The 17982-nt window shown below is 46.1% G+C and overlaps 1 protein-coding gene across 1 annotated transcript; it reads left to right on the top strand.

The window, feature by feature from the left end:
* The first annotated feature begins 2739 nt into the window (after positions 1-2739).
* LOC121602374 lies at positions 2740-17509 on the top strand. The gene is given in 13 exon segments (XM_041931146.1): positions 2740-2829; positions 3001-3147; positions 3952-5967; positions 9188-11234; positions 11709-12104; positions 12224-12384; positions 14112-14381; positions 14460-14697; positions 14773-14869; positions 14871-15425; positions 15528-15603; positions 15743-15849; positions 16040-17509. Coding segments are annotated over 10 exon segments (4284 nt in total). The 5' UTR covers positions 2740-2829; positions 3001-3147; positions 3952-5967; positions 9188-9426; the 3' UTR covers positions 16616-17509.
* Positions 17510-17982: the final 473 nt, after the last annotated feature.

A 17982-nucleotide genomic window follows, 5' to 3' on the forward strand; every position in this document is an offset into this window, starting at 1 on the left:
ATATTACCATGTACTACAATCACCGGGGAACAGATTTATGACGCAAGCTTCATTCCTTACGACAAGCTTAACCTTCGCACCAGACAGGATAATCACATAGTTGTCCACGGATGGATGTAACAAAAAAAAGTTTACAATCTTTAGGCTGTAGACTGACCCTGACAAAGTTCACCACGCCTTGTCAGTAGGTCACACCGGTAATTGCAAGTATTTATCGTGTCACCAGGTTTCGATTGTTGGTCGCTAGAGTGCCACCGGAAGATGGCAGGGTTACGAACCGACAGGAGGGGGGCAAGGGCAAGGCAGTACTCCCTGCACTTTTGGTTACCTTCGAGGATATCGAACAGCTCGTACGGCATAAATCATCCTTTAAATCAATTTCTACACTTTCGATTCGATCTTACCCAACATTGGAAAGTTGCGTTTACTCATAATTGTATCACTGTAATTGTCTCACAAAGATCGATCAACACTGTTGTTTCACTTCAAATCACACTGCTGAATGCTTTTTTTTTAATTTGAAATCAACTGCACTTTAATTGCACCACCATTTCAACGATGCACCGCCAGCCAACGTGCGGAGTCGACTGCACGCTACGCACTTCTCCGGTAGTCGGAAACGCACTGAATGCACTTTTTCGCGTTGTCGACACCAGATTCACGGTTGAAGGCTATTGGCAGTGTTTATTTCGGGACAGCGCACCAATCGCGATAATCCATGGGTGTATAAATAACATCCCGTTTCCCGTCTAGCATTCAGTTCCTGTTCGGTGACAATTTAGCATGCGTGCATCCGTTTGCAGTAGGTGCATTTTTTGTTTTCTGTTAGCCACTTACTCTATCCACTTAAAGGCAACCAATACGAAACATGTTCTGTTTAAAATGTGGCCGTTGTAGTGTGCAACGGCACGTTCGATCTAATGGATAGATGGGACCGAAACCTTTCCATAACGTCTACACTCCTTGAAAAAGAGATCATTTGATTGCATTTGGCGAATGTTATTAATTGGAATCAATAATACCGTAATAAGGTTTCCATGTGTTGTTATAAATAATCAACCGATTCGGAATGCTTTTGTCAAAGGCAATTAAACTGAAGTACAAGGGACAAAGATAAACGCCTAAACTAGGTCTGAAATTATCCATTGATTAGAATTAGCCACGAATCCATCAACGCGCCCAGCTTTGAAACTAACACTTTGAAAGATTTATCTTCTTTTTTTAAATTTGTAATTAATTATTTTCTCATTATTGAACATAACATTTTACCGTTTTCAGGGATCATTCATAGATATTCCTTAGATTTTAGAGATCTCAGTATCAGTCCGCACAGCCACCACCACTGTTTCATATGGATCATATGCCGGAGTCTCATACGACGTTTAGTAATGGCTATGGTGTGTCCGAGAAGAGCTTTGTTACGAATAGCCCTCTGGTAACCTGGATCTAGTAATAAATTATGGAAATGGGGCTAAGGTTCATACTTCAATCTTTGAACTTCATCCAACTTCAGGATAGGTCCATATCCTACTCCTGCTTCAGAACAAACCCCCGTTGCGGTTCCAGTTACGATTAAGAAACATATCCTATTACTTTCACTAAAACTTAAATTGAAAACAGGGCCCGAGACTAAGGACAGTATCTCATCATGCCAACAACATTGCCGAGATCAAAGATATATAGATGAAGCTGAGCAACAACACACGCTGGAAACGGGCATGAAACTCAAAACAGTTATCAAAAAGGTTAATATTAAATCATGTGTCCATCATCAAAACGATTTCTCTGTCTCTCGATGCTCGATGCTCGGATGCTTGCTTTTTATGCCAAACTTATATTCAAAAGGTTCCTTTTTTATCGCAATTGATTATGTCGCCTACAGTCTTGTAGGCATTACAACTTGTTTACATTTCGTTGAGCTTTACGCGTCGTGCAGCGTGCGTGAGTATGTGTGCGTTTCAACAGCAAAGTCAAATCGAATCGGTTCAACCGGTTATTTTTGATTGTAAACAAAAGTCGCCAAAGAATCAGCATGTTGAGCAGGTAAGTTCTGAGGGGAATTTTCATTGCGTTTTCTGTAATTAAATCACACTAGCCTTTTACAACTCACTACTACTGTTCATCATAAAGCACGTGATCAATAGTTTGGTATCCAACGTGCTATTGAATCGATTGTATATATCAGCATAGGAAGTGCAAGCATGTTTGTGGGTTTGAATCGGAAGTCATCGGGTGCTCAAAGTATTTGCTTGCGATGGAGTAACATTTGTACTGAATCGTGCAAACGACGGCAGAAGTATGGGCCAAAATGTGATAAATTAAATGACACACAATTAATAAAGGGTTTTATTTATTATACGAGCAACAATGCTTGAACCGATTGAATGTCAGTTTTTCGCGCATTCGCACACATTCACACACACTCACAGACACATCGACACAGACCCAACATCGGTTGCTAGACGTCAACCCTTAAAGCACACCGTTCACTTTACTCCTGGCAATAGAATAGTTAGCACTAGCATCCCGCACAACAGGCAAGTAATTTAACTGATTATCCTTTAGAAGTGTCCTATCTAGAGTCGTATTTCGACAATTGACCGATGTAGTATAGTAAACTGAAGGATTCATTTAGCAAACACAAGAGAAATATTATTTTCCTTTTTGTCCATCCCGTTCGTAACCAGTCGGGGAACCTTTGCACTGAAGCTGGTAAGATTTTGACAGTCTCGCAGCGATAGGCAAAGAATGTTGTTGTAAAGCTACTTCTTGATCACCGTGGTAACTTAAGAAATTGGTAGAACCAACACGCATAAGCTGAAGTGTTTTGTAAGCAAAACTTATTTCTTCTGCCGAAACGTTGCGTGCCGTATTGCACTGCATAATCACTTAAAGAGAATAAATTTTGTTCAACCTGGCAGTTGTTTTGATTTGGAGGTGGTGGTGTGGTGTGTTGTTGGTTTCGATTTCATAAAGCATTGCATTTAATTTTCTTTGCAGAGCCCTCCTGCGCCCCGCAATGGCATCGATTCGTCAAAATATACGCAAACATTACAATTTGCGACTAAAATTCATTCCCAACCATCGTGCACGAGCCATGCGAGGAAAGGAAATGCTACGTGTACCGTGAGGTTGGAAGGATCGAAGGTAAGCAGTACTGATTTTCATTTCAACACTTGCAAGAAGGTATGTCCCTGCTCAATTTGATCAAGCATTGTACGCTTCTGTACCACCTTGGTACAGTTTTATTCATTTTTGTCGAAAAATATTGTTTTGAATGTTGTACCGTCGTGTGACCTTCCGAATGATCGCACCACACAAGCCCCCTATTGTGCTGTGTAATGCGCAAATGGTACAAGCTAATGTGCAGTTTTTCGGCTCTTATGCCATTGTACCGCATAAAATGAGCAAGTATTACTTTGTTTGAGTTGTTTGAACCATTTCTATCGCTCAATGTGGTAGGGCCAATCAGTATCAACTTTCGGTGCCCTGACCTCATTTGACAGCCTAGCGCGAAAGCCGAAGCAGCCCATCGTGACGTACATCTCCTTCCTAAACCGGAATAGTTTAATCGCACTTGTTGCGTGCATACTTCATTTTACGAACAGCTAGCATTGCTTCTGTTTGGATTGCATTTGTGCAAGCGTTACCAGGACGCATTTTGCCCCTCGTGAAACACACCGTTCAAAATCGGTTACATTTTACTGGCAATGCCCGTATGTGGTGTGAAAACGATTGTTTATGTTTTGAAGCCGATTTACACCACGCTTTTGAAGGGTGGTGTGTGGTGTAACCGTCTTCGAACGTCATCGACGATTTTCGAACATAAAATTGGTTTGTTTTGTGATTTTGATTTGGGGTAAAATATCGTCGTTTTTATAATTATGGGGAATTCTGTTGAATGCTGTTTTCCATTATATTTTTTTTTAAATATTCTCTTTGTTGTTTTAGGTCATGGGCATGCATACAAAAAATAAATCATCAATTACAAGAAGATGGTAAATTCGACTTCACAATGGATTCGTGTCGGCATCATTTGGCGTACGATAATATTGCCGCGGCCCTGCAGAATGATATGGCATCAACATATGACATCGACGAAGGATCTGTGGCTTCGTGGAAAAAAAACTCTTCATCAAGCGACTCCGGAAAGCAATTTTCCAATCACACCTTCCCGCTTTGGACACGTATGTGCAAAAGGCCAAGAAATCGATCGTCACTACTAAACCCACCCCAAAGTTCGAAGCGTACCCACGTACGCCAAAATGAAACAACGCGTGAGGTGCATCCTTGCATCTCTGTCCCTCGCACGGTTCGGCAATGGTCGGAAGTTCGGTGTTCGAATTTCCGTAGGATGCTGACTGGATGCCCGCGGGTGTGAGGCAACGCGCGGAGCGTGCGAGAAACGTACGAGGCGCAAAGAGTATGGCCAACCATCTCTCTTTCCCTCATTTCAGAACGACCCCGAGACGGCAACGCAGCAGCATTTTTCGTCGTCCGCGTTTTTGCCTTTTTACCGTGCAGAAGCAACCGTTTTTCGAGTGAATTTTTGGCCAAACTGATGGGTAACGGTGCGTGACAGCGGATGGTGCAATCGGTGTGGGTGCGTGCTGAACCGCGATCGTCCCTATTCCCGTGCCTGGCAGACGTAATGAAGAAAAGGTGAAGCCATCTTTTTTCCGTGTTCATCGTTTTTGTGCGATAGCGGCCGCGGCGTGTGCGCGGGCAAGAGTGTTGGTGGTGTGTGCGTGCGTGCGTGTCTGTGTGTGTGCTCTGCCTGTGCGCATGAGAGCGGAGACGGGGAAAGAGACGCTCGCGCGGCTTTGAGTGAAGTGAAAAAAGGATAAGAAAACGTGGTTGGAAAGGAGTGGTGGAAGTTGTGTGGAGGCAAGCAGGCAGACAGGCGTGCGAAGAAGCGAGCAAGGAAGCGGCAGGAGGCGCGCCGAGGTGGTGTACTGAAAGAAAGGAAGCACGGGAGAGTTGAAAAAAAGACGGCAATCGATTGCTGGCGAGGCGAGCGAGCGAGTGCGTGTGTGTGTGTGTTGGTGGCGGTGTATAGGTGCACGGCTGTCAGTGTGTGTGTGCATGGTACCACCATTTTAATGTGCCATCATCGCAACAATCGTACAGTACGCGCGAGTGTGTGTGTGTGTGTGCAGGGGGTAGCTGGTGGTGTGCTCGCTGAAAGGGAAGGAAGCGTATCAAGTGGAAAAATTAAGGCCTTTGAAGCCAACGAAAGTGTTGAGCTTGATGGGAATGGAAATTTGGCCAGGAAAATCGAATACGCCCAGTGTTGAGTGGATTGGTGTGCGAATTGCTCACGGGTGGTGAAATATGTCCCATGCCGAAGGTGTTGTAGCATAATTTGCATCTAAAATCGCGCGTCACATCTTTTCCGTCACGTTCTGGATTACTGTGTGCTGAATGTGTTTGAGTGTGTGTGAGAGTGTGTGAGAGTGCGCGTATGCTGCTGCTGGAATCATTAACATACCCATCTTTTACTGGGCCCAGCAGAAAAAATAAAACCCTCCCCTTCAAACACACCCATACCGGCAATAGTGTGTGCGAGCAAGCAGACGGAAGATTCGCGTATCGCTGAGAAGCAGACGAGAGTGAGGAGTGAGAAGGGCGCTGCGAGAGCAGAAAACGCAGCAATTATCACCAGCATAGTCTTGTTTGTGTTGGCTGTGTGTTTCATAATCGAACGCGATTCCGTGCCCTCCGTTGTGTTTGTGTGTATGTGTGCACGGTGGTGATGCAAAGCAGCACGGCGTCCATCTTCGACTGGGAGGAAAAGTTGTTGCAGTGGCAATATTAAACTCGGTCTGGAGCACTCGCTTTGAACTACGCCGCCGCCGCTACTGCTCCTACGGATACCAACGTTCACCGTGACCCTCCAGCAGCGCGGGCACAGTGATTTACGTTTGTTGGTGTGTGCGCATCGCGTGAGTGAGACGAACGTTCAGTGTGAGTATTGAGCATGTATTACCACCCTGTGTGTCAGTGTGTGCAGCAGCCGTACCGAATCGCGACGCACATCATGGAATGCATCGATTTGGTTACATTTTCTGGATAGGCATGCAGGTCCCCCCCAGGCAGCGAGCCACATATGCTTGCAGCATCACCCCCTGACATGACGGGAAGAGAAGCGTTGGGTGGTGAACCGAAATTTTGAACAGCGCGCGCTTATGTTTGCTCGAGCGGAAGTGAGCAGTGAGCAGCCTCGCACTCCGCTCATTCGATTGCAGTACGCCCCTATATCGATGGCGTACCAACACACAGACAACCGTTCACTGTGTGCGATGCGTATACGCCGCGTGCACGGTAGTGTGCTGCGCTCTGGCCAGCGACACAGGCGTGCGATGGAAATAACGTTTTGTGGATGGAAGATGCGTACGCGTGTGCGTGTGTGCGTGTGTGTATGCGAGCAGTGAGGTTGTGTGGTACGCGGTATCACTGTGAAAACGGTTGACGATGGGATGAGGTGTGTGTGGCGCCGTCCATTTGGAAATATTCTTTTTTCACCAAAATGTTGCCGCACTTTCGCTATGGGATGGTGCCTTGAAATTCGTTTCCCCTGGCAGGACAAATGTGCCAGCATATTTGATCTGAAAAGAGAGGCAATAGCTTGGAAAGGCATGACAGCGCGATTCACAATGCAGAATAGATGAACTGACTGCGTCATAGTGTTGTTGACGCGTGTTTAAGAATGGGGTTACTCCACTAAATCTCTTCATGGTGGATTATTTTGCGATTCATTGCCCGTAAAAGCGTTCTTGTAATGATGGAATTGCTCGACGCATTTTCTGTTGAATTTTCAAATTTATCCGAGAGGTTAAAAAACGAAGAATGCTGGTAAAAGTTGGATACTTCAGATACACATACAACAGGAATGCTATTATCAGTGTTCGAAATTCCTGAAAAGTTGAAACTCACCAGCCTCACTTTGAACGAAAGGATAGAAACACGTGAAACTAGATTCAAATTTTGTTTGTATTAAACATTATTCACATACTACTACGGTATTATTGATTGTAATATACTAACTATAGTGTTGTTCTTATTCATATCTACAAATCATTAGTGTAACACGAACGCTTTATATTTGAATTTAGGAAACCGTTTGAAATGATACAATTGCCATAATCAGTTGATTTCACATCTGTGCACTGGTATGAACACAATTTCACGTATATCACAGGAATTTGACAAATGTATCTTTAGATTTTTAGTTCACTTATTTACTTATTTACTCTGTAATAAAAACAGCTGCTAACGTTTGAGAATTGAGAAGGAAACACATTTCTTCAAGTACAAAACTGTTATCATAAGTTGTAGAATAAAAATAATTTATCGAATTTATTTTACAATTGACCATGGTTTACTATCGACTGTCGATAATAAGAATCTTTGTGAACTCATTAACTGAATGACTCTTTTTCTGATGGTCTTCACATAATTTTCTGCAGAAAAAATAATGATGAGTTAATGAACCATGTGGTATGAATTTAAATATTTATCAACATATTCGTCACTAAACTAGTGGTTACTAAATATTTGTTAAGTATATGTATTTCTGTAGATCTAAAAGTTTATAAAGAACGAGAATTATCGTAGTAATGTAATAATCATTGTAGTAATGTAACAGTATGTTGCTCGAATATCCGGATGTTTTACCACTGCCATAACACTGCTAGATAGAAGGTGATGCATTTTTGATAAGGTTCTCTGCTTTTTTATCGTTTAAACTCTAACCGTCACCCAGTGCATGTGTTATGAATGAGCTGGCACATGCTGATAGATAGGCTTCTGCGTTTAGGTTATGTAACGCGCAGAGCTTACGCACCACACAACGCGCGTACCATACGCAATGGAACGAAACGCAAAATCGGAAGAACGAAAGGAAAGTTACAACTCAATCAAAGCAGGCGCTTGAAAGACACACCACAAGGCTTTCAGTTTCCATTTTCCCACATCGAAGCATCATTTCCGTCGGTTTGTGGTCCGCCAGGGCAGAGACCGCAGAATAATATCCACGTACGCAGAAATTATTCTATCCACTGTCTTCTTGCGGTGTGGTGTGGTGCTACTCGTGTGTCATCCCGCGCCGAGGGGTTGGTTCGCTTTCCTTGTGTGTGGTGCGTAATTCTGCTCATACACGATTCGTCGTTGGGGGTTGTGACCGCCGTCTCTGCCCGCACTCTCATCACATGGTGAGACGGTTAGTTAAACCCACCATCCTCAGAACGAAATACGAAAGCTGTGGATTGTACACTTGCCTCGCGCAAGTGTTCCATTGTACTGGCACCATTTCAGCGCGCCACTCATCCTCATTCGTGCGAGTGAAAGTGCATTTGAGAGATTTTCCTAGCCATTGCGGATGATGAAATCTTGTTGCAAATTTGTCTCGAACAAATGCTCTGTGCATTTGGGCGATGTAAGGTTAGAAACTCCCCAAAAATTAGGTTCACGACCGTCACGACAAAAACACAGAAGGAGCAGCAGCGATAAAAGGAAATGCGTCGTTATTTGGAACACATTGTTCCAACAAACAACAGACCGAACGTCAAACACCCTTTGGCCAAAGGGTATGCGTCTGTGTCTGTGTGATAAGTGTGCGAAAAGAGACCGCACCGCGCTCGTTCGACGGTTCGTTCGGTTGTGTGCGTGGGGAGCATGTTTTGGCGAATGCCGGCGTAGCGCAATTTCGTTTCGCAATGTGTGTGTGTGCGTGTATTTTGGGCCGCGAATAGAACTCGCGGTCGCTGTCTGCTCCTCTCTGTGCCAGGTTGTTAGATAGGGATTTCGGGATTTTATTCTAACCATGGCTGTGTGTGTGTATAATGGAAAGAGCAAACACGATGAGGAATGAAACATGAACTGACATGAATTATTTCGTCATGCATGTTCTATTGGGCTTGTTATCCTACATGTTGGGAAGTGTGAAGTCAGATAATTCCGCTGCAATCGAAGTAATAATTATGATTAAACTGAATAAGTACATTTCTTGATTTTATTATTTCCAATGGGTTCAACAAATTCGCTGCAGACGTTTTTTTAACCAAAAAATGATGCAATACTGCGTGCTGCGTAAAATAAAGCTGCTTTAGAACTGCAATTTACTTGAAAAACCTGTAAGTTTTCCTGGTATGATACTAATTACGTCCTTTTTTATCTTTCCTTTCAGGTTGTGTACAAACGAATGAAGACACTACGAAGCTCAGCGTCCCAGCAACATTTCTTCGAAAGCAATCGAAGCGGTCCTTTCACTTGGGAACCAATTGGAAGAAACATCCGCCGGAACAAATCGCACCAGAAGGCAATACCTTCGTAACAAATCCATTCACACACCCATACCACGGATTGTAAATTTAACGCCCTCTACGATAAAAAAAGTGTCGTACGCTTGTGCTCGTGTGGTGGTGAATGGGACTGGCGGCAGTTGCATCGGTGCCAGTGAAGAAAAGATCCGATGCAGTGGAAGAAATGGCACCCGCTCTTACCGAGCCTCTAAGCCAAAGCAAATTGTCCTCCTCGGCCGCGTCGGGTGCCTCTCCGCGAACGAGCAGCAGCACAACGACACCGGCTGCCACGACAACGTACGACGGTACGACCATCATCACCTCACCGGACAATGCCCACGCCGAGTATCACCAAACACAAGCGCAGCAACAGTTGGAACAGTTCGTAGATGCACAGCAGCAACACCATCAATCGCTTGCGATCGTTGACGCAGTCGATGTTTCTGAGAGTGTAGTTTTACCTTCTACTACTACAGCAGCAGCAGCAGCGGCAGCACTACACGGCGGGAACGAGGGAACGGCCATGATGTCCCTGCCGTTGGGTGGTTCCAGCGACGGAGTTGTTGGCTCAACCATTGTGGACGACATACAGAACAACAATAGCGGCGAGCAGGGTTTGAAACTGGACGCCGACTCTAACCGAGACCTGATCGAGATTGCCCTGGAGCAGCTGCATCAAGAAGCGGCCATGGGTGGCGCAGGAGGGAACGGAACTGAAGCGCCCGCGGTGGGACCGATAGCAGTGGACAACGTGGTGGATATGGCTGTCGTTGCCTCCCACTCCGGTGTATTGCCGGGCAACATGTTGCAGCTGCAGGAACAGCAGCTAATGTCGATGGAGCTGCCGCCGACGCAAATGATCGTTGCACAGGACAATTTTCAAGATGCTCAACAGTTTCAGCAGCACCAGCAGCAACAGCAGCAACAGCAGCAGCAACAACACATACACCAGCTGCCCAACAATATAATGAGCATCCCGCTCCATGATGCAACCCAACCGTCCTCCTCCCTCGTGGGGGTCAGCGGTGTCAGCGGTAACGGCGAGCATGCCATGCAGCTGAGGGATAACAACGAAATGGATCAGATGATGCGCGAGTTGGCTACGAACGACATTGATCTGATGCAGGTGTTTAAAAGCTTTGACCAGAACAGTCTGCTGCTTTTCGACGACGTGACGAATCTGTGCGACGTGCCGGGCGCCGACGGCAGCCAGTCGCTCTCCTCGCCCAACAAGGATCGCGAGCGGCTGGAGCAGCACGCGGAAATCATCAAGATGCAGGCCCAGATGCAGCGGAAACAGGACTTTCTGGCGCGGCGCCTCAGCAAGCTGACTGCCCGATACATGGGCCAGCACATAAGCGAAGAGGTGGCCGGGCTGTTCGAGTACAGCCAGCGGTTCTGGAAAAAGCGCGAAAAGGAAACGGCCAAACAGCTGCACAACATGAACAGCGGGCTGCCGGCCGCCGAGGGTACCACCGGCAGCACCTGTTGGCCCGACATTATCCCGTTTCAAGCGCCCCCGCCCGATCCAACCCCCGAGAAGATGAAACCCATTTCGGCGAACGCGCTCAAATCGTGCATCAAGCGGCTCGAATCGATCGCGAACAAGATCTGCTCGACGCAGAGCAAACGCGTCCTGAACAGTCGCTACTTTCAGGGGGTGAGCGGTATCGGTACTGCCGAGGCATCGCCGTCCACGAGTAGCAGTGGTGGTGTATCCGATCCGACCAATGTCGCCAATATCTCCAACACTATTCCGCTGTTCGAACGGTCGGCCACGCAAGATCTGGAGCAGACGGCAGGCATGCTGTATGCCGAGCTGCGGCAGGTACAGGCCACCATCGATTCAGACGCCACGCTCAGCAGTTCCGGTGGCGAATCGGCGGACGAATCATTACCATACACGAACGAGATGCAGGAACCGCTTCCAATGTAAGTATTTTACATAGATCGTTACATTCTTCTTACGCTTTCGATTAATCTGAAGGAATATTTATGGTAGTTTGGATCTAATGAACAATGTAATGGTCATTATACCACGTGAAAAGGTTTTTTTTTGCAAAAATGAACGTTAGTTTAGTATAACAACATAACGACTAAGATATGTCGTGTTTACTCACAATCTTTTATGTTTCTGAATTATGTTATATGCCTAAAATCAGGTTGAAGATAAATTCCATAACTGCTTAACGTTCAACCATCGATTATCTCGTCTATGTCAGCTGATGACTCTTCCACATCCAACTACATATTAACGGCTTTAAAAGGGATTGCCGTCAGATGATTGTCATTAATACGTATTTGCACTGATCCATCGTCTGATTCCTCGTCGACAATCCCCTCCTTTCCATAATTTACTTTTGAAACATTTACTAATAAGTATCGTTTTTGTTTTATTCTCAACAGCAAGGAACGTGCCGCCTGGAGATGGGCTAATGATCGCGCGTCCGTTGCAAGCAAGTGGACGTGGGTAGTGGCCCGTGTAGCGGATCTGGAATATCGCATCCGGCAACATAACGAGGTGCTGTACAAAATTCGCCAAAACAAGGGTCCTGTTGTGCTAGAGGAAACGCCCGGTGTCGATGATCAGCACCAGCAGCAATCGGTAAATGGATATCGGGGCCAATTGCCGGGTAGCAGCAAACCCTCAACGTCGCACGTGACGATCAGTGACGAATCTGACGCCGAGATGGTGCCCAGTTGTTCCCGGACGCGTCCCTACTGTCGGGCACGGTTCCGGAAGCGGAAGCTGATGCAAACGCACAACATGCACACCATATCGAAGCGTGCGGCCAAACCCAGGTAATGGAGAACGTTGAGCGCATCGCCCGCAGGGAGAGAAGTTTGATACCGCAACCATAGACAGTTTTAATTATAAATTCTCTTTCTGCCCTTTGCTCCTGTTTCCTCCTACGGAATAGTAATGTCAAGTGCGGTTGCCAGTGGCCACTCCAACCCTGTGCCCTGTGCACGGGACGTACCGATCCAACTGCGCTGAGGGAACCGCTGGACACGATGACGTTCCCGGAACGTGTGGCACTGCTCGATGCAAGCTTCCATCCAGTATTGAGTTTCCCAGAAGGTAAGAAACGACAGTTGACTGCTTGTGCAGGCTGTGACAAATGCTACACAAAGACAAACTATTTCTTCCCGCAAACTATCAAAACGTCGTTATCGAAACAGAAACGCAGAACGCGTTTCGTCGCGCCACCTTTTATGTATTATGCTTGTTGTGCTCGTTCGGTGGTTCGTTTATTCACCCGAGCACAAGTGTGATATCACTTACGCGGTGGAAATCAATCAGTTAGTGGGTCTCACGACCTCCGGTGAATGGAAAGGTTCCGTTCCAACGTCAGATGACGGTCGTTGGTAGCGAGAACTTTTGTGGAGCGAAAAATCACAACAGGGCGGTTTGTTTGTCTGCAAGCGATGCGAGTCTCTTGGTGTGTGTGTAAATATGAGAATTAATACGAAGCCCCAGTGAGAAGTAGGGCCCTTGGGTCGTGAGTGTGTGAAAATATTGTTAGTAAAGTAGGCAGAACAGCAACGAACGATGAGTCAATCTTTTTGCAACGCTCCACATAAACTAAAACTTCTGTTTGATTTAATCGCTTCATATCGGTCATCGCTGCTTTTCAATTGTCTTCTAATTTTGTCTTTTTGTGAAAAAATAGTATGTTTTCAAGCTTTGCAGTTGCTTTTTTTTTGGGCTGCATCATCCTTTCTCTTCGATGCATCTAAACTCTGTCGCGCACCTCGATCTCACCGAACAGCAAGCTCTCCTGTTGGACAGCAATAAGTAAAGAAAGTTTGACCTGGGCATCTGGTTTGCATATGTGTCGTGTACAGCTCTACAACGGCGAGAATGTATGCGATGTGCAATGTAATGAATAGCGTAAAACCTACCGCTCGTGCATAATGCGTTCCGAGCTACGTAGGACGGACCCCGACAGACGGTATGATTCGCTCGTGTGTTCGATTTGATACTCGCTCTCTCGGTGTGGGTATGCAATCGCCACTTACAGTGAAGGTGCACGGCCCCACATCAATACCAACAACTTCATCGTGTAACAGACATCACAACCCCCCTGCCTAGTGCCGCCCATACATCTTCGTTATGCCGCCCCTGGTTAGTCTCACCAACGGCAGCAGCATATTGGTGTGACCGACCGTACGTGTCGGCGCTGCGCTGTTGTGCTATGGGTTGGAGAGTGAGAGCAAAATTTCCCGCGCAAAATTTTCGTTACGTTACGTTGTGCGGGGAGAATTTGTGGCGTTTTTTGTTTTTTGCTCTTGTTGACGACTGTCCCCCTTTTCCATTTGCTCCTCGCCCCGCGCAATGCGCGCGTTCCGGCGTGGAAAATGCATACCGGCGCGCATGCGCTTTAAGAACTAGCAACCAGCCAGTGCACCTCTCTTCGCCGCCTTTCTTTGGTGGTGGATGGTGATTGTGAGTGTGTCTGTTTGTGTGTTTGTACCCTTTTATCAACATCCCCGGATATGTGGGCCTGCGCCCGTTTTGGAGGCGTGTGTGTTATTATGGAGCGTTTTACTAAAAAAAAGAGAGAGTAGAGGTTGAGACTGTGTAATGAATGTTGCCATTATAATAGAGCCGACTGACTGACTCTCCATCTAAAATGAAATGCAATAGTCTGTTTTTTTTTGTCCATTAACCCTATTACTCGTTGTCCTTGCTTATTCTTATGCAAAACAAAATTATTAGACCTCAGCAAGGTCACTGCACTGATGATCAACTGATATTTTTCATTTACCTAAATGCAATATAAAACTGTTCTTTTCCCATTCCAGACATTTCGCACAGCATACATCTGGAGGCAATAATGCGAAAGCCGGAATGGCAAAGCAAAATGATTCGCAGCAAAGTCACACCTGCTAGTCTGCTAGAATCGGTACCGGGAGCAACCGTACGCGGTGGGTTCTTCTCGTCTGGCGATGAAATGGCGCCATCCTCCTCGCACGGCAAACGCTACGTCAGCTCGGACAGCAAGCGGAAGTACGAGTCGATGACCAGTAATAAGTACAAGAGTAACGATCGCTACACGGGTGATAGTGGGAATAGTAAGTCTTAACGAAAGTGCTACGACGCTACGGAAAGAATTGACACTGATCGGTTTGCTATCTGATTTTCTGTTACAGAATCGAAGAAAGCCAAAACCAAGCGGGATGTGATAATTTCGAATAGTCGTAAATCCGGCGCGGGTTACTCGTACGACAGCTCGCGGTCGGGCCCGAACGGGCACCGAAACAACAAGAACCAGCACGGTGTGAGCAAATCGCGGAAATCTTCCCATTGTTATGAGTACTACGATGGCCATGAGGGTGGCGTAAGTCGCAGCAGAAACACCTCACCAACGCCCAACAATCGAAGCGAAAGGTTAGTTTGACCGCAGTTTAAGAAGTACGGTTCCATAGACTTTATTCACTTCTCTTGTCCTCTCTTCTCTCACAGACGGTATCGTAACAGTGCTTACAACATCGATAGCATCGTTATTCCGAGCATGCCCGCCTCTAGGGTGTCGCTACCACAATACAAGGATATTGCTGTACAAAGTACGTAGCTATTATACGTTCGTGGCTTCGATGGCAACCGATCGAGCGATACTCAAACTTGTTCTTCTTTTCTCACCTCATCACAGGTGGCGTATCATAGACTACCAGGAAAATGGGGACGAATCGCTTACCAGTCAAATGGATGGCTCAGCAACCGCCAACGAACTTACGATCGGCATGGAGTTATCCACGGAAGAAAATCCGACTACGACGCCCGTGAAGGTTGACGGTGCGATTCCCCCGAACGGCACGAAAACGACCACGCCGTCGGCGACGATCGTGCCCACCACAGGGTACGTTGAGGCGGCGTATCAGCAGCAGCAGCTGATTGTGATACCGGCACAGGACGAGGAAGACATCTCGGAGGAAACGATCATGCTGAAGCACGACCGAGCATTGCAGGAGGAGCGCAAAAAGTTCCGTTCGGTCCTGAAGTTCCCGTGGAGCCGACCACGCGCTAAGCGGCGCACTGACAGCCGGGCCGGGTCAAGCGGCGGCAATACACCTGACCCGACGTCGCCTGCACCGCCAACGCCAATGGTGGATCATGATGTTAGTATTGTGTGGCACGATTATACCGAAGGGCCTTGCTCTCGGCAAACTGCGCCATACTATAACTAATCACTTTTCTGTCCGATCAACTCTCGTTTTCAGTCATCGCCGGCTTGTCCATCAACTCCACTAACTCCACAGGATGGACAGGAGCTGTCCGAAGCAAATGTTATGAATGGTAATTATATTTTCTCCTTGTGTCTCTCTATTACCATGATATCTGGTGCTAGAAGTACTGTAGATGACAAATTAAAGAAAAGGACGATTTTAAAGGTTTTTTTTTGCTAATTTATATTTCTGATCTCTGTGTCATGCAGCGCTTAACAAGAGTCTCCACAAGAAAGAACGCCGTAGGACGGTGTCATCAAAACGCGAGGATCAACATGCTCAAGGAGCAGGAACCATTACACCGGATACGCGTGAGGTAAGAAACGTTACTTTTTAAAGCCTTGAACGTGTGTAATGAAAAACGAATGTGTTACGGAAATCGTGTCCTTAGACTTGTGGCATCTGTATGATAAATGTAGATGTCGTGTAATTACTTTTTGTTGTGCATATTTGAAATCAATGTTGCGTATTGCATGAATAACATCGGTTTGCTTTACTCTTTACAGGTTGTTTCGCCCTATGAAGCGCTGCAGTTCCCGCTAGCAGACGATATCTTCGAAGACATGCTGCGTTCGATGCCGAGCGATCACCTGGACAACGACTGTCTCAGCAAGCTAACCGGACGGAATGGTCTACCCTTCCGCCGTCCGCTGCATCGCAACAACAACGTGCTGCTGAGGGTGAACTCGAGCGTTAATCTGGCCCCGGCCAGCCTGGGCCTGAACAATCAGAACGCGCTCAGCTCGAACACCTCGACGGCGACGACCCTGTCGGCGACCGAGACAGATCTGGAAGACTTCGACGACGAGGATCTGATGCTGGCGAAGCGAAGGGAGCAGGAGCTGATCATGCAGCGGCTGCTGAACAGCCGCAATGAGTCGCAGCAATACGAAATAGTGCCACCCTCCGCCAAACCGATGCTCGACGACGACGAGGATGCGATCGACGACGAGGAAACGGATACGGGCGAATCGTTGTTCGTCGAGGAGGACGATCCGAACGACCCGGAGTGGCACGACCGGCCAGCGGGTCGTGGTGGGGCAGGGGCAAGTGGCAGTGGTCCCGGAAATGCCAGAGTTTAGCTGGAGAGACACAGCAGGGGGATCTAAACTGTTAAGCTTAAGTATGTTACGCTTCATAATGTAAGCGGCTATTTTTTTCTTGTTTTTTTTTTTTACTACCAGTGATCCCGTTGAGCTTTCTTGATCGTTCTTCCGTGATCTCTTTTACGGTGCGAAACGACCGTAAACATCGACAGTGGAGAAGAAGTCAGTGATAGGTATGCGGGCAGAAAAGAAACGTGTTGTGCTTGTGCGTACATAAAGTTTTGAGACATGGCAGCACTCACGCAAGTGCGAATATAATGTTCTGAATATCGCTCTATAGAAGGCGTTAAGTAGCGGATAGGGATGAGTCTTCTTTCTTTTTTTAGTTAGGTTCGCATGTTCGGATCCAGATGAACAAATGAATCGGGAAAGGAACAAAATGCGTTTCTCTCTTGCGCATCCTCTTTTTAACTTACCACCCGAACCAAGATTTTATGCATGCACAAAACCACAATCTTTGCTTCCTTGGTGTGTTTATTTTCTACACCATCTGCTCGGTTTTGTCTAATTTGACAACGTTTCGTTTCTTCTTGCGCACGTGAAAACTAATTTAAGTTTAAAGTTGTGGGATCACACACATAATGCGTGTGTGAGTTTTTTTTTCCCCGAGGCACGTGTATGTGAATAGTAAAAGGAAGGTTAAGTTTGTTTAATGCATTTAAATATTCATCGCGTGTCGAAGAATTGAAACACCATTCTAATTAGCGTTTTACTTAAAATTTCTGTTAAGCAGGGCTACTACGTGCGGACTCACACACACAAACATCGAATTTCATCAATAGCACTGTAAATGTTCACGCGTAACGTGTTGAGAGTGGCCGAAGTTGTGAATCAGAATAATGAAGAATGGTTTGCTGTAAATAGTGTATGATATAATACATTTATGGAATTGGTTTGTAACAGAACATTAGAAGCAAACAGGGCCATCCTACGTGTGCTCCTTGGCTGTATGCATTATATGTATGCTTAGTGAGTTTCTTTATTTTCAGCTCGAAAACAACTCCTCTCCTCGTTATCGAGTATAAATCATTTTAGTACATATAATGAGCGCGCGCGCGCGCAGTTTTACCTTTCCTGTTTTGTTCTACCATCTCTTTTTTTTATTATTAACTGCTAGCAATATTTCAGTTACGTTTTGTGCGTGTTTAACACCTTCAATTAGTGTAAGAAATAGGGAGAGCGTGAAAGAGAGAAGGATTTGTAGATGAGTGTAGCATTGGTAATTGATACTCCATCAATCGCCTTCATCCTCCACATTGCTATTGAAACACACATACCACCCATACTCCACACATCTGATAGCAGGGTATGCTTCGCTGAATATATATGTATAATAGATATGA

The sequence above is a fragment of the Anopheles merus genome, unplaced genomic scaffold, assembly GCF_017562075.2.
Source record: "Anopheles merus strain MAF unplaced genomic scaffold, AmerM5.1 LNR4000425, whole genome shotgun sequence".
In the NCBI taxonomy this organism is placed as follows: domain Eukaryota; kingdom Metazoa; phylum Arthropoda; class Insecta; order Diptera; family Culicidae; genus Anopheles; species Anopheles merus.